General features: G+C 50.8%; 2 protein-coding genes across 4 annotated transcripts in view; one reads left to right on the plus strand and one right to left on the minus strand.

Moving 5' to 3' along the window:
* Nucleotides 1–22210, plus strand: part of map7d3 (MAP7 domain containing 3) — a 24343-nt gene extending 2133 nt beyond the window's left edge. The window contains 21 exon segments of the mRNA XM_077021209.1: nt 3674–3772; nt 4739–4819; nt 5012–5175; nt 5805–5913; nt 6268–6369; nt 6955–7053; nt 8110–8205; nt 8922–9017; nt 10549–10674; nt 11955–12094; nt 13532–13633; nt 13635–13678; nt 13771–14015; nt 14661–14796; nt 15167–15347; nt 15427–15531; nt 16095–16148; nt 17452–17524; nt 17616–17802; nt 18124–18359; nt 18495–22210. Of these exon segments, the coding sequence (XP_076877324.1) occupies nt 3674–3772; nt 4739–4819; nt 5012–5175; nt 5805–5913; nt 6268–6369; nt 6955–7053; nt 8110–8205; nt 8922–9017; nt 10549–10674; nt 11955–12094; nt 13532–13633; nt 13635–13678; nt 13771–14015; nt 14661–14796; nt 15167–15347; nt 15427–15531; nt 16095–16148; nt 17452–17524; nt 17616–17802; nt 18124–18359; nt 18495–18502 (2483 nt within the window). The 3' untranslated portion in view covers nt 18503–22210.
* Nucleotides 21881–26753, minus strand: part of fhl1a (four and a half LIM domains 1a) — a 9533-nt gene continuing 4660 nt past the window's right edge. For 2 of the 3 annotated variants that reach the window (XM_077021214.1, XM_077021213.1), the window contains 5 exons: nt 23620–23801; nt 23326–23503; nt 22990–23159; nt 22682–22868; nt 21881–22491 (listed from right to left, as the gene is read on the minus strand). In XM_077021214.1, the coding sequence (XP_076877329.1) occupies nt 22337–22491; nt 22682–22868; nt 22990–23159; nt 23326–23503; nt 23620–23775 (846 nt within the window). In that variant the 5' untranslated portion in view covers nt 23776–23801 and the 3' untranslated portion in view covers nt 21881–22336. Of the gene's footprint in view, nt 22492–22681; nt 22869–22989; nt 23160–23325; nt 23504–23619; nt 23802–26535; nt 26671–26753 lie in introns of those variants that run through there. The other variant, XM_077021212.1, reaches the window with a different exon arrangement.

Genomic DNA, 26753 nt, shown 5'->3' on the forward strand with positions numbered 1-26753 from the left:
ACTAGGGCACTTCCTGTTGTCCCAGGGGGTGACTAGAGTTGAGGCCTCATCAGCATAAAACATTTAAAAGTCTCTTTACTTTTGTTTAATGAACACTTCTAAAACAATTGAAATTTAGACTTTTTTCCCCACCAAATGTATTGTCTAGATCTTTTTTCTTTCTTTATAAAATACCAGCGGTCAAGAAACACTGATTGATCTATAGAAGTGTTGACATCTATGTTGCGGTGGTGTGTGGTGACTCAAGTCGCTGATGGTGGTTTAACGGTATTGAAAATCTATGGTGATGGTCTGTTTCCTCAGTTTGATTGTTTGCACAGACACACGTGTGCAGCTCGTTTCCTCTTTATGGGGCTGTAATCGTAGCCTGAGCTGTAACAGAGAAGCACAGACATGGCTTACATTGTCCAATTATGTAAATTCTTTTTGGTTGACATCCTGGCTGCTGTACTTGCAAAAGTGTTGTATTGTATGGTCTCCATCATAACTTCACTCCCATACATGTGCAGTAAAGATATTAGCACTATTATACACACACACAGACAGCTTGCTTGTTGTTTGTTTGTCTTCTACATGATGCATTCTTGGATATTGTGCGTGGTATGTACATTGTCTTTATTTCTCGAGAGTCAACAGTGAGAACCAAATTCTTTGTGCATGTGAACACGCTTGGCCAATGAACGCAGTTCAGTGTTTGTGTTTTTTTATGGACCATAACTAAAGTTGTGTGTTTTGTGTTGCCACTGCTCCGTACCAGACCCGGTGTTTGATTCGTAAGGCGGACCGAAGAGCGTTGTTAGACTCCATTGTTCGGTTTGGGTTCATTTGCATGCTGCGTGTTGGATAGGCCACCGTACGAGGGTCTGATCGTGACTCGGCCTCCTTTTGCATATTCACCCACTTCTTCCTCCTCGGCCAGGATGCACACGGCTGCCGGCAGGAGGTTGTCCTGCTGTGAGAGACGGGTCTGTGAGGGAGAGGTTGGTGCACGTCTGTGCCCCACACTGTGGGTCTGTGAGGGAGAGGTTGGTGCACGTCTGTGCCCCACACTGTGGGTCTGTGAGGGAGAGGTTGGTGCACGTCTGTGCCCCACACTGTGGGTCTGTGAGGGAGAGGTTGGTGCACGTCTGTGTCCCACACTGTGGGTCTGTGAGGGATAGGTTGGTCGGGTCTGTGCCCCACACTGTGGGTCTGTGAGGGAGAGGTTGGTGCACGTCTGTGCCCCACACTGTGGGTCTGTGAGGGAGAGGTTGGTGCACGTCTGTGCCCCACACTGTGGGTCTGTGAGGGAGAGGTTGGTGCACGTCTGTGTCCCACACTGTGGGTCTGTGAGGGATAGGTTGGTCGGGTCTGTGCCCCACACTGTGGGTCTGTGAGGGAGAGGTTGGTCGGGTCTGTGCCCCACACTGTGGGTCTGTGAGGGAGAGGTTGGTTGGGTCTGTGCCCCACACTGTGGGTCTGTGAGGGAGAGGTTGGTCGGGTCTGTGCCCCACACTGTGGGTCTGTGAGGGAGAGGTTGGTCAGGTCTGTGCCCCACACTGTGGGTCTGTGAGGGAGAGGTTGGTCGGATCTGTGCCCCACACTGTGGGTCTGTGAGGGAGAGGTTGGTCGGGTCTGTGCCCCACACTGTGGGTCTGTGAGGGAGAGGTTGGTTGGGTCTGTGCCCCACACTGTGGGTCTGTGAGGGAGAGGTTGGTCGGGTCTGTGCCCCACACTGTGGGTCTGTGAGGGAGAGGTTGGTCAGGTCTGTGCCCCACACTGTGGGTCTGTGAGGGAGAGGTTGGTCGGATCTGTGCCCCACACTGTGGGTCTGTGAGGGAGAGGTTGGTCGGATCTGTGCCCCACACTGTGGGTCTGGGGCGGCTGCTGATTTCACTTCTCCATTCTTTAGCTGCTCAGTCTTACAGGTGCCGTTTCAGGCTTTGTTGTGGCGTCAGCTGCAGCCGCTCAGTAGGGACGGACCAACAAACGGCTTCCGTTAACAGCATGTTAATTAAACAAAACTGATTAGATAGTAGCTCAAACAGAAACATGAGTGATTTGTGTTTTGTTATGAGTGACAGATTTGGTCAGCATGCTCACGATACAACAGCATCTCTAATTCAAATATTCTATATAGAGAGATCGAGTCATTGCTGAGGGTGAATCTGTGATTTGTGTAGCTGGAGGTTTGCCTGTGTGGTCCCACCTGCGCTGAGGTTAAACAGGTAAGCTGCTTTCTCCTGCACAGCAGAAGCTGCTGAGGCATGTTGGAAATATCAGCTCCTCCATCTCAGGATGTCTGCCCCGCCCCTCCGCTCACCAAACCCAGCACGGCATGAATGGCCGGCACTCGGCCCCTTTAAGGTCTCAGACACAACATCCTCCACTGGAAGCCTTCACAGCTGGCGGTTGAAGGCCCACGGCGGGCGTGACTCCCCGGGGGGAGACGCCCTCTTCCCATCTCCATCCACACTTCCATCGGGGGCTTTCGTCGCCGCTTGGCAAGCGTTTGCTGCTGCGGTAGCCCAGTTTGAGCTTCCCGGATGCTCTCCGCTCCTCACGTGGGTGTTTGTGGGGTGTCAGCAGTGGTGATTTATAGGAACCCTCGATTGGCATTTTCCCTGACTGGGTTTTTAAATCCCAGCCCTGCAGGAGCTGTTTCTGGTTCTGTCGGTTTCCACACATGATAATCTCCCTTTTGTTTCTTTGTCGCCCGGTTTCTGGCCCAGCCGTTTTTCGCCCGCCCTACATTTCTGCTGTGTTTGGCCTTTAGGGTAACATAACCTGCCACTCTGCACGACGACTGAGAACCTTGCCCCACACACACACACACACACACATCACACACTGATCGGTAAGCTTCCCACACTAAGCACGGTCTGCTTCTGGCAGTGATCCCTTTGAGGTTTAAGAACCGCTACACATTACGATAAGTGCAGTTGCAGGCCAAATAAGCAATCACTTCTACTCACATAGCAGATATGTCATGCTGTGACCCAGCAGATTTATCCTGCAGACTACTGTGTGTGCTTTAAATGCATGATGATGGAGGGGAGATGTCCACTGGTGATTTTCCATAAATCCAGCTGATGCCAGTAAAGTGCTCAATGCAAAGGGGCCGAGTGGCATTACTGAAGTCAGCCTCATGACACACACTGGTGCTCGGGCCAGAAGGAAGCTGCAATCAGGGAGTGCAGAGGTTTTAACCCCTTATATCCTTTCTTCCTCCCCTGGTTATAAGACAAGTGCTCAAGTTTCCATTTATGAGTTTATATCTTCTGTCCCGACAGCCAAGCCGGCCGGCTGCACTACCACACTTCCATCCAAATCCATCCTGCCTGTAGTTCATCCTGCCTGTAGTTCATCCTGCCTGTAGTTCATCCTGCCTGTGGTTCATCCTGCCTGTGGTTCATCCTGCCTGTGGTTCATCCTGCCAGTGGTTCATCCTGCCTGTGGTTCATCCTGCCAGTGGTTCATCCTGCCAGTGGTTCATCCTGCCAGTGGTTCATCCTGCCTGTGGTTCATCCTGCCTGTGGTTCATCCTGCCTGCGGGTCCTTCTGTTGGCTTCATCAGTCCTTCCTCTAATTCTACCACATAAGCACAGTGCTCCCCCCCCCAGCCGTCTCGTTTCTCGGCTCGTTTTGATAACCTCCGCTCCGCTCTAACGTCTCGGCTTTGCCGTGTCTGCAGCCGCAGCTGCCCAAGCCCAAGCTGTGGAGAGACGCAGCCTGGCGGGGACCAACCAGGGACCTGCAGCCACCACCGCCCCAAAGAGCCACGCCAAACCAGGTACCAAACACCCCAAACCAGGTACCAAACACGCCAAACCAGGTACCAAACACGCCAAACCAGGTACCAAACACGCCAAACCAGGTACCAAACACGCCAAACCAGGTACCCAAACACGCCAAACCAGGTACCAAACCAGGTACAAAACACGGCAAACTGCGTACAAAACCCTCCAAACACGCCAAACCAGGTGCCAAACACGCCAAACCAGGTACCAAACCCTCAAAACACACTAAACCAGGTACAAAACACGGCAAACTGCGTACAAAACCCTCCAAACACGCCAAATCAGGTGCCAAACGCGCCACACCAAACACGCCAAATCAGGTTTGACACACACCATGCACACCAAATCAGGTTTGACACACACCAAACACGCCAAATCAGGTTCCAAACACGCAAAACCAGGTTTCAAACACGCTAAACCAGGTACCAGACACACCGAACATGCCAAACCAGTTACCAAACCCTCCAAACATGCAAAACCAGTTACAAAACATGCCAAACCAAAGTACCAAACACACTAAACCAGGTACCAAATACTCCAGACCGGGTATCAAACCCTCCAAACATGCCAAACCACCCCTCTCTCTCTCTGTGTAAGATCACAATGTAGTTCCTAATATAGTACAGAGTTAAAGGCTGCTCTGCCTGTGTTCGTGGTCTCGCAGTAACTCGGCACACGGGTCTAAGGTTGAAGGTTATCTGCTGCAGCACTAAACACGTTTGCTGATTCTAAAGCTGCAGCACTTTGCTGACAGGTCACGTGTCCGACGTGATGACTCACTGTAAACACCGAGGTTAGCTGAGCTCGTGTTTGAATCAGAAATATGTGCCATGTGATACCACGTGAGGGCATTGTCTCTGCCAGCCAAGAAACTGCGCTAAGGGGGAAGGCTTGTGATTGGTTAACGGAGGTACAGCGAAGAATTCTGGGATTTGAAGTGCACTTTGCATTTTCTTCAGTCATTGACGGAGCCGCACTTAGGATAGACGACAAACTGCGGGTGGCCAAAGAGAGGAGAGAGGAGCAGGAAAAACAGCAGGGTGAGTCTCACACACACACACACACACACACACACACACACACACACACACACACACGAGCAAACACTGGTAACCTCACTCTGTTGCAATTAACACACACAGCAATGCAAAAAGGCAGAGAGACACATACATGGCCAGAGAGTGTGTTAAGAGTGTGTGTGTATGGTGTGTGTGTGTGTGTGGCTCCTGCAGCGGTGCGCGGGTCTCAGATCTTGGAGCGTGAGCGCCGGGCCAAGCTGCAGGTGGAGAGGCAGGTGGAGGAGAGACAGCGTAGGCTGGAGGAGCAGCGGAGGAAAGAGGAGCAGAGGAGGGCGGCCGTGGAGGAGAAGAGGAAACACAAACTAGAGGAAGAGAAGGTAAGTGTGTGTTCTCTCTCTCTCTCTCACCCTTCCTCACTTTCTTTACCTCTACGTGTTTCCAGATATCACAAACTCGGCTCTGTGTAGTCGACCTGTCCTGTGGAGCACACACACACACACACCACCCGCCTTAGTTTTTAGAAGCTGGCCTGTTTGGTTTAGTATTAGATGCACCTGTGTGCACGGAGTTCCTGATGGAGACGCTAGTGTGTGTGTGTGTGTGTGTGTGTGTGTGATATGCTAATGAAGTCTGTGGTGAATATAAACACACACAGTAATGAAACTCTTCTACACGTCTGGTTGTTTGTCCCTCACAATGGAGCTCTGCACAACAATTAAACTGTTAAACGCCTTTCACACACTGCAGCGAAATGCCAAATCTTCTCATCTTAAAAGCCCATAAAATCGGACACACGAAGAAAACTTTAAAATGTCAGCATGGGAATGGAAGGTATTTGTCCAGACCTTTTTGTTTCAGTTCATGTGTGTGTGTGTGTGTGTGTGTGTGTGTGTGTGTGTGTGTGTGTGTGTGTGTGTGTGTGTGTGTGTGTGTGTGTGTGTGTGTGTGTGTGTGTGTGTGTGTGTGTGTGTGTGTGTGTGTGTGTGTGTGCGTGTGTGGTGTACAGGAGCACTACGAGGCTGTGATGCGCCGTACTCTGGAGCGTAGTCAGAGGATGGAGCAGAGGCAGAAGAGATGGAGCTGGGGGGGGCTCGGTGACTCTGACAACAAGAACGGTACAAACCCTTCTTAAAAATGTTATCAACGGCGTTCACTTGATGCTCCTTTTTATTGTCTCTCCTCAAAAGCCACAAACCCTTAACAGCTCTAGGGGCTGATATGGAGCTCTAGGGGCTGATATGGAGCTCTAGGGGCTGATATGGAGCTCTAGGGGCTCCTGTTGTGTTAAATACCCAAATACCACGTAGGGGCCCAGGGGGGTTATGAATTATTAGAATTTCTTTTGTGTTGAGAGCAGGTCTCTCCCTGATGATGTTGACTGTGTTTTTACAGCTCTCTCCCTCCCTGTGGGAGAGGGTGTGCGTATCCCTAAGCAACCTGCCTCTCCCTCCTCCCCCTCCCCCCAACAGGCGAGAGTGACTGTGGCCCCGCCTCTTCCTCCTCCCCAGTCGCTATAGTAATCTCCCCAGCTTCCCCGGCCTGCAAGCCCTCCAGGACCCAGACATCACAAGGTGGTCGACACTTGCTTGTCTGCCCAGAGTGGCACAGCATGGCACAAACTGGCACTGTCGCACGTGCGTTCACGTTGGGCTGGCTGCGTGTCCCTCGTGTTCACGACGTTTATCACGCTCACGTCCTCTTTTTTCCCCTTTTCACCATCACACTCACCTACGGTCAAGTTCTTCCAGGACGGTCTCTCGGTCTCTGCTTGGTCTGCTTGCACGTACACGTTAAGACGCAGCCGTCATGTCTAGTGTGGACGGTTTCTCTCTTGGACTTAAGGAGCTCCATCTTGGTGACTAACTCCCTGCTGGACTAATCTGGCTTTGGTTTGGCATTTGGCTGCCGTTCTAGTTTACAGGAGTAATGCATCATTGTGCCACTGTTGAGAATTACACCGTGTGTGGTGTTATTGTTCGTATTGCTCTTACATCTGATGGGTTAATGTCTTGAGGGTTTGGGTTCAGTCCCCTCTAACCGGTCCTTGTTGCAGTCTTATAGAGTCCCTCATAACTAACTCAATTGCCCCACTCTGTGTTTGTCTCTGTGCACACATCTCTGTGTGTGACCGTCTCTGTCCGCGTCTCCGTGTGTAGACAAACGTTCCACCTCCACCTCAAACCTGAAGCAGACAACTGACTCCATCACCAAACGCCTGTCGTCTTCCTCCACCCTGCTCAGCTCCCCTGATAAAAGTAAGTGCCCCTCCCTGTGCGCCTCGTCCCCCCCCCCCCCCCCCCCCCCCCTACTCCACCCGCCCGTGTCCCCCCAGCACGGTCACCTCCTCCTCCCTTTCATCCAGGACGACCGGAGGTCTATAAGTTACTCAGAGACTACAGGATATGGCTGGTAATGCAACTTTTGGGACTGCCGAACCTGCATGTGTGTGAATCAGAATGCGTCTGCAGACTCTTATTAATGTGATTGGACTGGGATATGATCAAGGACTTTTATTATGTAGCGTCACTGTGGTTCCTAATGATCTTGCCGTAATATCGTCGTTCTCATAAGTGACTGCGCCACCTGAGTGGGTGTGTCTGCCTGCGTGCAGTAGTGCTGTTCATCCCCACAGCTTCAGTTCCTCTGGGCATCATTCAGTACTCACTCAGCTGATTATAATGCTGCCACTGTCTGTGTTGGGTTCACCATTTCCATCTCCTTCAGATCTCTGACGCAGTCTTGTTTACAGGTCCGGGGGGACTGAAGTTGGGCGACTCGATCCGAGCGTTCAGTGTTACTACATGGTGGTTCATGTGAGCGTTCTAAAGTAACTAGATGATCAAGGCGTGTTAAAATACTAATACATGCTGCAGAAGCAATGTAGCATTTACCGTCCACACAGAGGTATGAGCACAGCGCAGTAGCATGGCCACACAACACAGGATGAACGCCTCACTATTACAAAAAGGAAAGAAATTAAAGGAAAATCTAATCTAAAATCTTAACCCTCTCTGCTTGGACATGGTCATAAACAACAAACTTAAACAAGCAGGTTTAGACCAGTTCTATACTGGTCCACTCACAATTACATGGAACTCTTAATAGGACAAAATCATAATTTTTGCATTCACTCCCAGTGCTGTAGCGGCAGTAGAACATGTCATGTGACCAACCCCCCCCCCCCCCCCCCCCCCCCCGGTTGTATTGACACCCAAGGACCTGCTGTGCTGTCCGACCCCCCCAGGACGTAGACACTGGCTCCCTCTCCCCAGCATGTCAGTTCTCTCTCTTTCTCTCTCTTTCTCTCTCAGGTGCTAAGCGGAGGAGTTCGTCTTTGAACCGGTTGCCTAGCAATGCTCCTCAGCCCTCTAAGGATTCACACAAGCATCCTCAGGTGCAGCGGACAGGTGCGGAGTCCTTCCTCCAGCACCGGTCCCCATGACAACCAGCTAGCGCTGTAGCACCCTCATCTACTCGGGCCAGTCCAGATTAAAAACTGAGCTGCAGTTTGTATTGGGGTAGTAAGTCAGCACTTGCTGAGCTGTAGTTACAGATTTGATCCTGATATACGCACAGGTTTACATTTACATTTACATTACAGGTTCCTGATCTCTGCCCGTATTAATGCAGGAGAGAGATTTGTGCATATACACTTAAACGTTTAATGCAGCAAAGCCTGGTGGAGATGCTGTCGGTTTAGTAACTACAGTTTGTTAAAGGTGGGGTAGTTACTAAACGTAGTTCGACTTGTTTTGTTATTGTAAAGCGTTCATAGTTGTCCGACAGGAATGATCGTGCAGTGGAACCACAAAGCCGCCTTCTGTCGTGCTTTTCACTACAAGCTGATTGTGTTTAACGCAGTTCAGAAGGCTTATACCACCCAATAGAAAATCAGTCAAAGCCCAGCCCAGATCACCAGGACGTCACACTACACCAGTCACCAGCCAAAAACTTCAATTCCACGTAGAATTTTATAAAAGATTTACAGTTAGACTCTAACATGTACTGGCAGCCTACACACGCTTATATTTGCTGTACTTTATGAAATGTAAAGTAAATGAGAATCGACAGCACTAGGCCCTGGTAATCACCTGTAATTCTGCCCTGTCCGCTGTGTCTTTAGGCCCCGCCCTGACGAAACGGAGCTCCTCCCTGTCCCGGGTAGGGAGTACAGCCCCTCCCCCTGCCAAACCAGAGAAAGCCACACCCACTGAGCCAGGTGCTTTGTCTTAAATCTGCCCGTGTGCCGCACCGTGATAAAACATTAATCACCTGCTACGTTCGCCCCCCTGACCCGCCCGTGTAATAACCCACTACCAATATGTGATGTCACCGCCACTAACCACCAACCCAGCAAACGACAGGCTGACGCCGTAGGGCTTAAACAGTTCGGCTGGGTTCGATTCGCAGGCTGTGTGGAGAGCAGCGAAGCCTCCAGAACGTCTCGCTGTGCTCGTGGGACCCCGTGGTCCTCAGATCTCACTCCTGCTTCCGCTCCTTCGTACCGGTCGGTGCGTAGCCTCGCTCGGCCCGCCCTCCTGCCTGCTCCACCAATCAGCTGCTGCCATGTGCTGCCCGGGCTGGTGTGGCACCTCTGGGCCTAACTGCACCGTGCATGCAGCCACGATTCCTTCTCTCCTCCTCCTCCTCCCTTTAGACACGTCTCTCTCTCTGAGCTGTTGACTAGGAATGAGGCCTTTGTCTGTGCTCACAGTGTTGTCTTTGTTTTGTCTGAACACCACGTTGTTTTCTCTCCTAGATGATGATGATGATATCGGTGGAGTTTGTGCCTGGCCGTGTGTGTGTGTGTGTTTGTGTGTGTGTGTGTGTGTGTGTGTGTGTGTGTGTGTGTGTGTGTGAGAGAGAGAGAGAGATGAGAGGGATTATGCATCGGTCATAAAAGTTCAATTCCTGTACATGTGTAGGGAACTTTAGTCTTCTCTGTGTACCCCGTGTACAAGATGCTCTGTGTCGTCAACCATGTGCAGGTTGTCATTGAGGACGTCTGGCTTGTGTGATGTAACGGTAGTTTCCCGCCTCGTGGTGTCTCATCCTCCTCACCCTGTGGAGAGAAACCACCAATTAGAGACTCCACCACTGCACCATTACAGAAGCCCACTCGTGCTCCACAGACTCCCCCAACCCACCAGGACCCGGGAGGGGACGACGACACACAGACCATTCAAACCATTTAAACCAGTTCAACTGCAGGACTCACGGCTCCCCTGACTCTCTGCTTCTACTGTAAGACCAGTTCCCTCCTGATCATCGCGTTCAGCTCTGCCCATTCGTGGTCCCGCTTTGTCCTGTCCAGGTGCGCACGCGTCACGTCCGGGTCCGTGTCGGTCTCAGCCTGACACGGGAGGCGAGCCTCACTCACGTGGGCCGTGTCCTGAGCATCCGACTCACGCCTGACCCTCTGAGACGTCTCGCACGCGTCTCATTCAGTCTCACTGAGCCTGTCTTTGTTCCCACCCTCTTCTCTCCCGCGGCACTAACCTCACTCTCATCCCTCCAGTCACCCCGGACGGCGCCGGCCGACTCCATCACTCTTTGGTTTGGACTCCGTCAGGCTGAATCTTCCTTTGACCGTTTTGAGATCACTCTGTTACTCCCGTGTCACCTCCATCCCCCCCTCCATCAAACGTGTTTGTGTTTGTCCTCCAACCCTTCTACCTCTCTCCTTTTCATCTGCTGTTTTTGTTTGTTTGTTTGTTTGTTTATCGGTTTGGTTGGTGCTGTGTGTGTAGCCCGTCGTTCCTCCGCCGGTCCCGTGGACAGCAGTGTCCTCCGTCGCCTGCTCAGCCCCACCCAGGCCTCTCTAGCTCGGAGCAGGAGCGCCGCGGCCCTGTCAGCCCAAGGAGAGGACGTGCCAGGTAACCCGGAGAGGGAGCGGCCCGCGGAGCGCACGGCCGTCCGGCCGGGCCCTTCCTGAACCCGCCCGCCCGGGTCCAGGCGGCTCCGGTTGCGGTGTTGGTGTTGCGTGGCCTGTGGTGTGTGTGGGGTGAGCTGTGGTACGGGGGCCACGCTTGTGCTTAAAGCTTCCTCGTAAAAAACGCCCTGGGCAGCGTTGTTGGGGCGTTAGCGGGCTGTGCGGTGGCAGAGAAATACACCATTACCATTATTTTACATTAACATTACAGCCTTCCACATTAACCATTACATTGCCATTATAACCCGAATGGTTCTGGTCTTTTGAGCTGTGTGTGTTACACAGTTGCAGAGAACACACTGGATTTATTGTAAACACCCTTCTGATTCTTGGCCAAGTCAAGCCACCCGAGTGGCACAGACAAACCCCTGCAGTTTGGCTCCCAGCCTGGATAAGAGTCCACAGTGCTGTGAGGAACCCCACAGGCTCACTCCGGCCACTAGCTGACACCAGGCATTAGCTTGTGATTATTAATCTAGCAGCTTATCCACATGTGAGAGTGAGTGTGTTTGTGTGTGCGTGCATACACACATTGCTTGCTTATGTATGTTCCTTTATGTGCATTAGGTGTTAAGTATGTGATGTGTTCTGTCTGGGAGCTGTCATAACTTTGTGATGTGTCCGGATGTGTGCACTAGCTCTATCTCTTTCTGAATCTCTCTCTATGTCTATCTCTCTGTCTATCTATCTCTCTGTCTCTCTCTCTCTCTGTCTATCTCTCTGTCTATCTGTCTCTGTCTGTCTATCTGTCTCTGTCTGTCTCTCTCTCTGTCTATCTCTGTTTATCTGTCTCTGTCTGTCTCTGTCTGTCTCTGTCTCTGTCTGTCTCTCTCTGTCTATCTCTCTGTTTATCTGTCTCTGTCTGTCTGTCTCTCTGTCTCTGTCTCTGTCTGTCTGTCTGTCTCTCTGTCTGTCTGTCTCTCTATCTGTCTCTCTCTCTCTCTATCTCTCTTTCTCTCTCTCTCTCTCTCTCTCTCTCTCATACCAAGTCACTCCCCCTGTTTCTCTAGCCCATCATTGCTTGCTCTCAGCACTCGTATTCATTCCTCCAGTCAGTACTGATCTAATTTGCTCTCCTCTCTGTTTTGTGCTCCTGTCATCCTCTTCCCCTTTTCTCTTCTCCACCCACCCCACCCCTCCCCGCTTGGCTCACCCACCCGCCTGCGCATGGTGCCCTCCACCCCTGTTTGCTCCGCCCACTCTGACTGGCCCCTCCTTCACCAGAGTCTCACCTGTGTCCTCGCTCAGTGTCGGCCGGCCCCGTTCAGCCCTCCGCCCGCGCACCCCTACGCAGCCACAGCACCGACCGCCAGAAAGCTCCTCCCACCTCCGCCTCGGCCGACTCCATCTCCGCCATGACCCAGGTGGGTGCAGCAACCTCTTCCTGATTGGTTATCTCGGATAAAATAGCATTTCCGTTATCTACAGTATAGGTCATAGGTATGTTCATAAATGTCAATCTGCATCTCTGTTGGCTGGTCGGAATAATCCCGCCTACATGCGACTGTTGCTCCGCCCACATTTGACTCATGGTTGAATTGTGAGCTTGACTGTCATGCTTATTCTTGCTAATCTCACAGGGCCCTTTATCCTGTTTCCGTAAGCCCATATCACGTTCAGTAAGAACCGCTGCCTAAATCCAGGTAAATGGGGAGTGACTGGGTGTGTGCTGAAAAGCCCCCAGTCAACATTGTACATTTACACTCCAGATTTGCTTAGCAAAGCAGCAGCTTGGGCCTGGTGCTGGGGGAGGTGTCCTGTCGGGCCTGGTGCTGGGGGGAGGTGTCCTGTCGGGCCTGGTGCTGGGGGGAGGTGTCCTGTCGGGCCTGGTGCTGGGGGAGGTGTCCTGTCGGGCCTGGTGCTGGGGGAGGTGTCCTGTCGGGCCTGGTGCTGGGGGGAGGTGTCCTGTCGGGCCTGGTGCTGGGGGGAGGTGTCCTGTCGGGCCTGGTGCTGGGGGGAGGTGTCCTGTCGGGCCTGGTGCTGGGGGAGGTGTCCTGTCGGGCCTGTCCTCTCTGATTGGGACTGAAGTCTGCATTTACAGACAGAGGAAGAGACGTAACGGCCATTGACTGCACGATTACAGATTATACAGATTATTATTATTATTTAACATAGCCAGAGTTGTCTTTGGTGAATGGGATGTCACACCCGTGTTGAACATAATCGGGTGTCGGCGAGCACACGTCCCACATTAAGCTGTGGTGTCGGAGTGTGACCAGTGGACAGAGTGGAAATGTCCTGTTCATGGCAAAGCTTGGCAGGCCACACCCATCCCTGCTGTGGTAGTTTCCATGTGCACAGTGAAGGGCTATGAAGGCCTCTGCTAGAAGCGTTGACATGGTGATGACCTCTGCAGGAGGCCTCGCGGGCAGGGCCAATAGGGTGGGGCCTCGCGGGCAGGGCCAATAGGGTGGGGCCTCGCGGCCACGGCTGACACTCCGACAGTGCATGATTGCCTGAACCTTACAGGCTGGTTAATTCATCACTCCATGCTGCAGCAAAATAATATTTGGGTTTAAAGGGATTGTGGGCAGTTGTTGTTTTATGTAGCGAAAGGCAATGTGGACAGTAGCTTTTGTTTAGTGTCAGTCATGTGAACTTCACATCATGTAATATTTGGCCAGTCCGAGCATTAATTAATTTTTATGTAGGTTTTTTAAATGTTTTTTTTTCTTCAAATATCTTCAGTCTGCTAAATTATTTTTTCCTCCCCTCTCGCTTTCCCGCCTCTGTGTGTGTGTGTGTGTGTGTGTGTGTGTGTGTGTGTGTGTGTGTGTGTGTGTGTGTGTGTGTGTGTGCAGAACGCTGAGAAGACGGAGCGCTTCATGTCACCTGCGGCGAGGCGTCCTCCCTCTCCATCCGCAGCACCTGTCCGCCACCGCTCCCCCCTCCCCAGGCCCCTGCCTCTCCAGCGCCCCCAGGAGGACGCCCTCCCCTGGCTCCACCAGGTCAGAACGCACCTCACCCCTCCAGAGGGCCCCTGACCCCCCCCTCTCTCTCCTCCCTCCTGCGCCTCCTCTCACGTGCACCTCTCTTCCAGGCAGAGTTCCCGCTTCCGCCCCCCGTCCCCCAGCGGGTTGAAGCAGCGGCCCCCGTCCCCTCAGCCCTCCGCCCCCTCCAAACCTCCACCTATCCAGAAGCCTCCGCTCACTCCCACCGGCCCTCCCATCCTCCGCAAGAGGGAGTCCAAGCCCAAAGACGCCTCCTCGCCCGTCACCCCTGTTACAGCCCTACCTCAAGAGGCCAGCACTGCCAGCCCGACCCCCAGCACTAAGTCCAAAGAGGGTGAGAACCCACAGCTCACCTTTAGGATATTCTTCTCAGTCCCACTTTTAGGGAGCTAATGCTTTGTGTAGCTTTGTGTTTTCTGTGCTTTCACACTCGTAATGCCAACCTCAGTACTTGTAACTACGATGACTGAGCAGGTTTACTCCCATATCTGACCGGTTATTTGAGCGTATACCAAATTGGCGGAAACACGGCAGGGTCTGTCAGAATTCCCTTCCCTTAGAAAGGCCTCTTGTGACCAGCAGACGGAGCCTTAAACACTTGTTGTGGTAAGTAGAGAGGCTACACAACACATGAGCACAAAGAAGTCTTCAGTGTGGCTCTAGAGTTTTGTACAAGCCACAGTCAGGCACCACCAGCAGGGGTGAGTTCATATCCGCTTACTGTATCCTCAGAGTGGACACTGTTACAGCCTAACAGCGCCCTCTGCTGGACTTTAGACACTGCAGCTCCAGGACAGCCTGCAATTTTATTTATTGTGAAAAATCACAGACGGCTGTTCTGGAAGTTACACAGTGCTTGTAGATTCTGGCTGGGATGGCTTCATCGAGTAGATGCATGGGCACTTTTGTAAGTCGATCTGGATAAGTGTGAGCTGAATGGCATAAATGTAACTGACCGTCTATACGGGTCTTCCTTCAGATCTCAGCGTGAAGGCTGTAGCCGGCACTACCTCCGCTGCCGAGGCAGCCAAGATCCTGGCGGAGAACCGGCGCCTGGCCCGGGAGCAGAAGGAGAGGGAGGAGCAGCTCCGTGTTCAGAGAGAGGAGGAGGAGAGGTGAGCATGGAGACCAGCAGCGTCAGCGTTGACCTGCGTTGTTCAGAGTTCTCTCGTCCCACGTAGACTCACGTTCCGTAGACCCCTCGAGGAGTTGAGGAAAGGACTTTAAATGCCCGTCAGTAATCCTCAGTGGCCTCTGAAGTGATCCATCAGATCCTTTTCTTTTAAAAGCTTAGTCTACAGGGAAGATCTCCAGATGGTTATTTTCATGCCTTCTATTCTTTCACTCTGAAAGAGGTCCACTTTCAAAAACAGCTCAGTTGAGTTTATTGCCATCAGCCATTAAATGTGACCGAAGTAAGTTTTTCTTTTAATGTGAGAGACCACAGGCTTGACATTGGTGAACCTTCTCACAACCTTCTCGCAGGCTGAGAATGGAGGAAGCTCAGCGTCTGGCCGAGGAGGAGCACGTGAAGCGTTTGGAGCGGGAGAAGGTTGAGGCGGAGGAGAGGAAGAGGCAGGAGGAGGAGCAGGCCCTAAAGGCGGAGGAGGAGCGTCAGAGGCTGGAGCTGGAGGAGTTGGAGAAACAGGCGGAGCTCCAGAAAGAGGTGAGCCGCGGCGCACATGGCCCCGAAACCTGACGATTGGCCGACCCGAGTGATTGACCGACTCCCTGTCCAATCGTAGCGTGAGGAGGCCGAAGCGAAGGCTCTGGAGGAGGCTGAGAAGCAGCGTCAGGAGCGAGAGCGAATCATGCAGCAGAATCAGCAGGAGCGCATGGAGAGGAAGAAGGTGAGAGCCCGCCCCCCCACACACCCCCGCCCCCTCCCCCAACATTGATCCGGCCGCCTCCCCCTCACACACCGTCCAGGTGATGGTGACCGCAAAGTCACACTTAACGTCACACAAGCAAGCAAGTTGCATAATTACTGTGAGAGCCAAGACAACTGTACTGAAACGTCAAATTACTTTTGTTGTCAGGAAAACTTTCCACCTAAATCTCCGTCCTTGGCTGAATCTGAAATGCCGTACTTGAACAGTAGACACTAGATTTCAATGCAGTACGTTCTGCTCAACTGTTAAAGTTGTGTGTTCTTTCAGTAGCCGATTGGGCACTTTTCATAACCTCAGACACACTACCTGTTATCTCCTACTGAATAGGAGGGAAGAACGGCATTTCTGATAGGCTGGTTCGGTGGTAAACCAGGTCACAGGTCGGCTTTCCACAAGAAAACGGCCAGCTGCGTTAATCGCGATATTTTTTTTTTTATGTGTTAAACATTTCGAATTAATCTCTACAATTAACGCGTTAATATTGACGGCACTAATTTAAAGGTTTTCTTCTGTGACTTCAGAGAATTGAGGAAATAATGAAAAGGACCAGAAAAACGGACCAAGTCGATTTCAAGGCAAGTTGGTGGTTCCAGTTGTACGACGCCAGACCCGTGTCTGTCATACGCTTGACGATGTCTGTACGACGCCAGACCCGTGTCTGTCATACGCTTGACGATGTCTGTACGACGCCAGACCCGTGTCTGTCATACGCTTGACGATGTCTGTACGACGCCAGACCCGTGTCTGTCATACGCTTGACGATGTCTGTACGACGCCAGACCCGTGTCTGTCATACGCTTGGCGATGTCTGTACGACGCCAGACCCGTGTCTGTCATACGCTTGACGATGTCTGTACGACGCCAGACCCGTGTCTGTCATACGCTTGACGATGTCTGTACGACGCCAGACCCGTGTCTGTCATACGCTTGACGATGTCTGTACGACGCCAGACCCGTGTCTGTCATACGCTTGACGATGTCTGTACGACGCCAGACCCGTGTCTGTCATACGCTTGACGATGTCTGTACGACGCCAGACCCGTGTCTGTCATACGCTTGGCGATGTCTGTACGACGCCAGACCCGTGTCTGTCATACGCTTGGCGATGTCTGTACGACGCCAGACCCGTGTCTGTCATACGCTTGGCGATGTCTGTACGACGCCAGACCCGTGTCTGTCATACGCTTGGCGATGTCTGTACGACGCCAGACCCGTGTCTGTCATACGCTTGGCGATGTCTGTACGACGCCAGACCCGTGTCTGTCATACGCTTGGCGATGTCTGTACGACGCCAGACCCGTGTCTGTCATACGCTTGGCGATGTCTGTACGACGCCAGACCCGTGTCTGTCATACGCTTGACGATGTCTGTACGACGCCAGACCCGTGTCTGTCATACGCTTGGCGATGTCTGTACGACGCCAGACCCGTGTCTGTCATACGCTTGGCGATGTCTGTACGACGCCAGACCCGTGTCTGTCATACGCTTGGCGATGTCTGTACGACGCCAGACCCGTGTCTTGTCATACGCTTGACGATGTCTGTACGACGCCAGACCCGTGTCTTGTCATACGCTTGACGATGTCTGTACGACGCCAGACCTGTGTCTGTCATACGCTTGGTGATGTCTGTACGACGCCAGACCCGTGTCTGTCATACGCTTGGTGATGTCTGTACGACGCCAGACCCGTGTCTGTCATACGCTTGACGATGTCTGTACGACGCCAGACCCGTGTCTGTCATACGCTTGACGATGTCTGTACGACGCCAGACCCGTGTCTGTCATACGCTTGACGATGTCTGTACGACGCCAGACCCGTGTCTGTCATACGCTTGACGATGTCTGCCACTGTTGTTCAGTCTGTCTTTCACCCTACAGGGCGGCGACGAGAAAGGCATTCCAGATGAGAACGGCGAGGAGATGTGTGAAGAGATGAACTGTGAGACCACGGGTCAGTCTCCTCCTCCTTTGCGTGACTGAATTTGGTGACTGTGGATCGTTTCTATCCGCGTGCCTGACTGGGTTCTTTTATCAAATCCCAGAGCATCAGTCCCTCCAGTCAGAGCAGGCTGAAGAGGCGGAGGACCAATCAGAAGCCCTGGATCGGGGTGTGTCTTCAGAAGAGGGCGTGGTGGAACGGGAGGAGCCGCTGGGCAGTGTGAATGGGCGTAGCGAATCGGACGGCGCTCAGGAGAGTGACCCTGGAGCGGCGCAGCTCCCCGCCCTCAGGTACAGCAGCCGGACTCAACAGTCCTCCACCGCAGAGCCGTGCCCCCCCCTCCCAGCACAGACCCCCCCCCCCCTCCCTCCTCCCCTCCCAGCACAGACCCCCCCCTCCCTCCTCCCCTCATCCTGTGGAACTTCAACGGTTGAATGATTCAGCACTTTTAACACTTCCACCACGTCCGTGTGTGGCCTCAAAGGTCGTGCCAGTGCTGGAACCGAGCCGAACTTCCAACTGCTGCTCTCTCTGTTTACGCAATGCTCATTTAGACAGGCGTCTGCCTCCCGAACCGTACTGAAGCTTTCGGGCTCGTTGTCTCCTTCTAGTGATTCCTGCCTGAAGACGCGCTTGGTGGAGGGCTCGGAGTTTGTGAACGAGGACTCTAAAGTGGCGCTGAATGGGAAGGCGGGCCCTTGGAGCATCGAGGAGCTCATTGATCTGGGACTTCACCCTAAAGGTCTGATAGACTGTGATGGGTCTCCCGAGGGACCCAGAGTGGCCTTTGAAGAGTCAGCGCCCGTGAAGCCCCTCCTCCCAGCCCCGCCTATTGAAGCCCTGTCTGGTGAGCAGTCGGAAAGGACTTTTAATTTGGACTTACCGATTCAATTCATGCAGTAAATAATGTGTAATATAATTAACCAATCTGTCTTGACTTTCTTGTCTTTCTGATTCCTCCAATTCCTCCCCCATCATGAAGAGATGTGAGTGGCCGTCTGTGCCTGGGGCCTGTTTCTAATTGCACTCCGAGACACACATCCTGTTGAGCTCCAAAGGTTCTTGGCTTCACCTCATCAGCCAGGGAAGGATCTCTGCCTCTTCACCTCCGAGACGAAGGTGTATTAACAATGAATATAATAAAAAAAGCAAGAGAAAACAGGAAAGAAGAATGCTTCAGGGAAAATGTTTTCTTTGACTGTGCAGCCGCTTCCTTTGCGCTGTTTGTCTTGTTAGGGGCTTTCGTTGCTGTTCTGTTTAGCTTCGTTGTTTTGGTCTTTCTCGAGTGGGTCTGCTGTTGTAATTTAATTCACGTGGTTTTGCATTTTTGGCTCACTCGGTCGTGTCCTGGTTATTTTCTACGTTGGTTTAGGTGATTTCAGTGTTGTTATTCACACCCAAAACATTGTCAGACGTCAGTCATGTTCATAAATGAGTTTTACAACCGAGCAATATTGCGAGTCATCCCACCAAGTCGGTGAATCTCTGCTAAAACAGGCGGTTGGTGTCCAGGGAGGGTGGAGAAGTCCGAAAAGAAAGATGTCCACCACCTGTCTCGCACGCCGACATCAAATCTGCTCTTTGAACTGTGACTGGTAGTCAAAATGTGATGAATTGGAATCTGTCCTGGAATTAGTATGACCAGCCATGCAGATGTGGAGTGGCTAGGGTATGGGTTTGACCTTTGACCTGTTGAGCTTCAGGATCCACTGGGCTCCACCGGCCCAGACCACCTCCTGAACAACAGATCCTCTGCCTGATTCTCTCCTCTGCTGCTGTGAAGCATTCCGGCTGTAAAATAACTTGTGTAAATAGCGAATCCTGGTCAAGATATTTCAGAAAAGGGTCTCGTTTGATGACTGGGGCGCTGCTTAAATCCACGGCTAAATTTCAAACTCCGCAATTTGCCAGTTGCTTTGAGCTTTAAAGGATGAAGGAGCTGATCGCAGACCTCCGTGTTGACACTTGACTGGTTAGTGAAGTTCTGGTGTTGAGTTTCGGGTTAGTGGCAGTTGCCTTCAGTCATTTCCATTTTCTTCTACATGTACAGAAACATAAATGTGGTTTGTTACTTCTTAAGCCTAACATAAGTGCACCCTGAAGTTAAAGTAGAACTTAAAGTTTACATGGAGGCATGAAGCTATACTTTATTACAACTAAATATAGCACACCATGGAATTACTGTAACTTCTTTTTTAATAATTGCACATTCAGATGTGATTTGGTGTGTTTTTCGTGGTTCTACAAGTTTTAGGCAAAGGGATTCTAGCTTCCGTGTTTATAGCTTGAACTGTTTGGAAGCGTTAAAGAAGGCCCCAAGTTCCCTCAGGGTTATACAGCTCCATCGGGTCCTAATATGTTTGCAATTATCTGTTTATTTCTGTTTGTTTATGATTTTCCTTTTCTCTTGCAGTTTCTTGTTGTAACCATCCATCCTCTCGTGTAGTACTGGACACTTATGGCCTGTTGTAAAATTGTCTGAATTACTTTAAAATAACTACGCTAATAAATTTCTGTCTCCGCATATTAAGATATATTTAAAGATCTATTTCTACATACGTAAGTGTTATGTACATAATCAGTATTAGACTGTTACGCTACATTGGGTTGGGGGATGTGAACAGCAAGTGTGTGATTGTGATATGGAGCACCGTGTAGTTTAGCCCCAGAGGTCTGGAGCGTTTCCCCATTGGACAGGGCCTAAACCGGGCACTGGACCTGTGGTGTCCAGCCCTGCCACCTTTCTTACCTGCTCTGTGCCTGTTGCTACTCGGCTGCTGCTTCTTCCCATTGGATGACGCGTTACAAGTGCCCGCCCTCATTTAATGAAATGTGGCGAATGAGCTGTGAGAGATATGAACGTTGTTTGTAGCGGTGCATGCAGGTTATGGTTGGTGAAAGTTGTCCGTGGCTGCTGTCTGGTTGGTTCTGAATAGTACTGGTGTATAATGAAGTGGGGATATTGAACGCTGGTTTTGAGTGTGACTGATGCAGACGGGGGTGTTGTCAGGACTACATATGTAAATAAGTAGGGAGCAGTGTTGTAGCTCGGTCTGTAGTGCAGGGAGGCCCGTGTCTCGTCCTGGAGATCCACTGCCCTGCTGAGCTGCAACCGTAACCTGCTGAAGAACTTGACTAACTCGATCAGCTGTTAGATTAGGGATAAGACGACACTGCTGGACCTCACGGCTCCAGGACGACACTGGGCATCCTCGCTACAGAGCTCACTGTTAGACCATCACTATCGGTTTGTAGTCTGCTTGCTATTTAAAGCTCGAGTTCCATATGCTTGAGCTGAAGGTTGTGGGTCCAGTAGTCTATTGTGGACATTTTTGTGTTGGATTTTCATTTTTCAGGGTTGTGGTCATTCAAAAAAATAACCAACTAATTAGTGTCATCTGCATAACCAGCTGGTGTGTGACTAAAGGCGGCATGGCTCCTGTACTCTACAGCTTACAACATCCATATTTATTGCTTCTGATTTAGTTTTATTCAAGTAACCGTTAAGGACGAGAGACACTTTCACTGTGTAACGATTGTGAACCTAAAACCTCCCAGGGTTGCAGTGGAGCATCTGACCACATGTGGGTGAACGGCAGCAGTGTGCCCTCGGAGGGAGTGTTTAGTGTGTGAAGGATGTGGGTCACACATGCCTTTCCCCCTGTGTTTGGCCTTTATGCAGTCCCTACTTAACACGCACTTGGCTTTTAGAAACGTGAGACACCCCAGAGTGCTTGTAGGCATGCGGCGGTTGTGGTCGCCGTGGAACTGGGCGTTTAGCTGTAGGTCAGCTTGGGCTGTGCACTGAGTCAGCTCAGACACTGTTGGACAGGGTCACAACCACGTAGTTACTGTTCCTTTTACAGAACTCCACAGTGGATTTGGGCTTTAGAGATGATCTCTGGCTTGAAGTACTGTTGAATCGTGCCTTAGATTCAGAGTAGGCTATATGTTTATTTTCATATTTCGATAACTAAGTGACATGTGCTTCGTTCGCCTGTGACAATCATTTTATTTGACCAAGACCTTGAACAGGATCTAATATTTAATATTTTTTCTTGAAAGCCCTGTCTAGAAATTATATTGTAAATATATCATAAGTGTACTGGAAAAGATACAAGCTGTTAAAATAAAGTTTTGCAAGATGAAATAAATACATGCTGTTCGGCATAATTCACTCACTCTTTTGTGTACTTGAAGGTTGGAAATTTATTACCAGACGTCTGTTACTTCACTCAAAACTCTATGAAAAGTATATACTGATGTTGCTCCATGCCAAAGCTTGCTGGTTAAATGTAGGCCACACAATTTCATAATCCAGAAAGATAATGTATACATATGTAAAACAAAACTGTTAGGGGGGAAAAATAAATCTTCCAGTAAGGTCTTTTATTATAATTTCACACAGAGCAATGCTTTCTCTAAATCTAAAACCAATGTTAGTAACATTTGGCCACCAAGAATACCCATTATTACTGTTAAATGCTGATAACTGTCTCTATAATATGTATGTGTTACACACCAGTCATGGCTTTTTGCTTATAAAATGCTGTTTCAGCCTTGGTTATCCAGGTGATGAAGCTCATTAAAATTGTTCTGCTAACCCACACAACTCCCCTCATGGCCTTTGTATGTTTGTTTTTATTATTTGTTTTTTGGGGGGAGGGGTTTAATATCTAATATGGTGATACAATTTTGTCTGTTCCTCAAAAAGAGTGATTATCACTTAATGCTAATGGCCACTAAGCAGTATGTATGACATTTTGACTTTCATGATAGGTTTGAAATTCCTTTGAAATGAACTCCAGCAGGACTGTGTGGGGCTCACAGCTTCTTGGCACAGTCGGGACAGTAGATCTCCTCCCCATTGATGACGAAGCGCTTGTGGGCCAGGGACAGCGAGCACTTCTTGCAGTTAAAGCAGTACTCGTGCCAGGAGTTTCCCTCGTAGTTCACCACATTCGTCCCTCTTCCGAAACCTGCAGGACCGGACAGACACACCCGTCGTTATGTGCTGTTCTTCAAGGCTGAGGGGTGCCCGTGTACTGCAGAAAGAGCAGCTTGCCTTTCTGCGCTCCGTTAGTAATGTCCAATTATTACCATTATCTGTGTGAAGTATGTTGGACGCTCACAGGCCGTCGCTTCCTCCACGCGGTTTCACACGCTCACCTGTTATGGGATTCTGGCAGCCGCTGCACTTCTTGGCGACGGAGGTCTTGTAGCAGTCCACGCAGTAGAAGTGGTCCTCGTGTGCCGTGAAGCGTGCGCCCGCCAGGGCCTTCTTACACGTGTGGCACACGAAGCACTCGGAGTGCCAGGGCTTGTCCTGATAGTTGATCCCACCAGAGGTGATGGGCTGGGGGAGGAGGGAGAGGATCGTTTTGGCACCTCGACAGTACCGATGTGGATCTCGTCTTGTCTCTGCTGTACCCTACGTACGTGTGTGTGTGTGTGTGTACGCTCGTGGCTGCGGTCACCTGCTTGCAGCCGGCACAGTTCTTGGCGAACTTCTTCTCATGGCAGGAGCCACAGTAGAAGTCGTCCCCCTTCGTCATGAAGCTCTGAGTGTGGATTGGCTGTTTGCACTCAAAGCAGATGAAGCACTCCTCGTGCCACACCTTGTGCTTATACTCCACGTTCTTGGCACCTGGGCGGGAGACACCAGTCACTGAAGGCACCTCCCACACCTCCGCTAATGACGGAAAGCTAGCAGACACTACAACCGCTTCTTGATGCAAACCGGAAGCCATGTTGGCTTCTTCTAGATGTAGCTAGCACTTCTGGTGGGGGGAATTTGGAGTGGGGTGGCTCACCCGGCATGATGACTTTGTAGCAGCCTTGACAGCGTGGAGAGTCCTCTCGAGCCCCACACTTCTCACACATCACCTTGCCGTCGTCTCGAGCCGCAAAAGGCTCACTGGCCAGCGGCTTGTAGCATTTGGCACAGCGGAAGCAGCCCTCGTGCCAGTGGCGATTCTTATGGGTCAGTTCCTGACAGGAAATCACAGGATCAGTAATGGAGCCTGTCCTAAGGGTTTAACGTCTGCAATCGGGGATATGTAGAGTACTCATTTTAAAAGCCATGGCAACAGAAAGCGACTTTTCACCTTCGAGTCGACTCCGATTGGCCGACGGCACTCAGCGCAGGTGTTTGCACACAGCTTGTCGAAGCAGCGTGGACACACGTGCTTATCATCCTTCTGGACATACTTCTTACCCTGCAGGTTGTCTCTGCAGTAGAAACAGTCAAAGCGCTCCGTCATGGTGGAGCTGAGATAGCTGCGTGGCCCTGTAGTGGAATCACACAAAGAATACATTATATGTTTAAAGGAAATCAATGAGCGTCTGCATGAAGTCTGTTCTGTATTGTAATTAAGTTCATGTTTAAAAAAAAAAAAAGTCTGCGGTCACCACAAGAGGTCAGTGTTGTTCACATAGGGTTTCCTCAAGTGAACGCCAAGCATGATCCGAGTTGTACAGAAGAGGAAAAAGAAACAAACCCACCTTGGGGCTGATCTGTCACATAATATTTCATGACTCACAGTGGGAACATCTGTTGGTCTCGCAATATTTTTAACACCACAATAATGCAGCACTAATCTTCTCAAGATACGGTTTACCATGTTTGTATCAGATGTACCGAACACTGAGGTGCCAGAGCTTTTAAGAGAAAACTGTGTGTGTGTGTGTGTGTGTGTGTGTGTGTGTGTGTGTGTGTGTGTGTGTGTGTGCTGGTGACTCACAGCTTCACTTAAAGCTGTGCCCTTGTGCGTGAAAGGTCTCGTCCTAAGCCCCTGTCCCTCCATGTCAACTGTTATTACACAACCTAGCAACAGGCTGCCAAACAACGTATGAAGGCATGACTAGTCAATCGCCCCAAATCCAACCCAACAGTCATGTCTACACCTGACAGTTGCCAGAGCTGCATTTTCTAGCCACTGACTGGAGGAGATGGTATATTTAGAAAGACAGCCTCACTCGACCCCGCCCCCCCTCCCTCCCCTGAGTCCATCAACAGCGCCCCCCCCCCCCCCCACCCACTCATTAACATTCCACTGATGGCATCAAAAAGAAAAGCCCTCGGCCCTTTTACGATATCCTCTGTGACTGATCAGACATCAGTCTGAATGGTCACTGGATATTAAAAGGTTATAGGCTGCATTAAAAACAGCAGATCCCGAATCAGCCACGACAAAGGCAATATAGCCACGGCGTGGAAGAGTTGTACTTTCAGCTTGTTGCTTTTTACTGATTCAGAACTGTTGTTCCTTCAACCGTACAGATGAAGTTCTCTCCCTCTGCCTCTTAACAGGCTTCCAATGATTGACGTCCTGTCATTTAACAGAAGGCGAATAGTTGTGTTGTGAATGTGTAAATATGACCATCCCTGTGACCTGGGAGCTATGAGGCCACAGCTGCCACATACAATCCCTTCCAGTGCCCTGCCAGGGTCATTAAAAGGGCTTATGAACCAATAAATACATTTTGCCCCAGTGGGGGGCAACATGACCACTCTGAAAAGGTCACCAAGAAAAATCTTAAGAAAGCCAGTAATAAAGTTCCATGTCGTCTAAGACACAGAATAGTTAATTCCATGTAATCTTTTAGATACTTCATTTGTTATTTATATTTCCATGAAGCGTAAGCAGGTCATACAGATGGAACTAAGACTATCCAGACAAAACAATCTGTCCAGACCCAACAATGATGCCAAGGCAACAGCAAGAGACCGTTACTAACATCACCCACCACACCCGAGACCGTTACTAACATCACCAATCACACCCGAGACCGTTACTAACATCACCCACCACACCAGAGACCGTTACTAACATCACCCACCACACCAGAGACCGTTACTAACATCACCCACCACACCAGAGACCGTTACTAACATCACCCACCACACCCGAGACCGTTACTAACATCACACCCGAGACCGTTACTAACATCACCCACCACACCAGAGACCGTTACTGACATCACCCACCACACCAGAGACCGTTACTAACATCACCCACCACACCAGAGATCGTTACATCACCCACCACACCAGAGATCGTTACTAACATCACCCACCACACCAGAGACCGTTACTAACATCACCCACCACACCAGAGACCGTTACTGACATCACCCACCACACCAGAGACCGTTACTGACATCACCCACCACACCAGAGACCGTTACTGACATCACCCACCACACCAGAGACCGTTACTAACATCACCCACCACACCAGAGACCGTTACTAACATCACCCACCACACCCGAGACCGTTACTAACATCACCCACCACACCAGAGACCGTTACTAACATCACCCACCACACCAGAGATCGTTACTAACATCACCCACCACACCAGACCGTTACTAACATCACCCACCACACCAGAGACCGTTACTAACATCACCCACCACACCCGAGACCGTTACTAACATCACCCACCACACCAGAGACCGTTACTAATATCACCCACCACACCAGAGACCGTTACTAACATCACCCACCACACCGTTACTAACATCACCCACCACACCAGAGACCGTTACTAACATCACCCACCACACCCGAGACCGTTACTAACATCACCCACCACACCAGAGACCGTTACTAATATCACCCACCACACCAGACCGTTACTAACATCACCCACCACACCAGAGACCGTTACTAACATCACCCACCACACCAGAGACCGTTACTAACATCACCCACCACACCAGACCGTTACTAACATCACCCACCACACCAGACCGTTACTAACATCACCCACCACAACTGAACCCACATGTAATCAGAGCAGAATATGCTCAACTGTCCATGGGCCTCAGATTAAAACAAGGAACAAATTCCTAGGACTTTCACCAACATCTACACACAAGCACCTTAGAACATCCAGTTTTTTGCAGCATCAGACACAACATCTAAGAGATCATGCCCCCCGTACAGACCCAGAACAACAGAACAGGACCAGAAGAGCGACCCCCAGAGGCCTTGACCATCTCCAGATCACCTTTACCTGAGTGCCTGTAGAAACTCATGTTTGGGTTCTAGAAAAGCACAGGAGATCCCACAATGAAGGAGGATGAGGCAAAGAGATATCCAGAGATACAGCGATTAGACGTCCCAACTCCCCTGCAGAGAATAGGGCATATATACTTGTTGAAGACTCCACCCTCCACCACTTATCCTCAATACCCCCCCCCCACACACACACACACACACACACCAAACACC

The sequence above is a fragment of the Brachyhypopomus gauderio genome, chromosome 11 (assembly GCF_052324685.1).
Source record: "Brachyhypopomus gauderio isolate BG-103 chromosome 11, BGAUD_0.2, whole genome shotgun sequence".
Taxonomy (NCBI): Eukaryota; Metazoa; Chordata; class Actinopteri; order Gymnotiformes; family Hypopomidae; genus Brachyhypopomus; species Brachyhypopomus gauderio.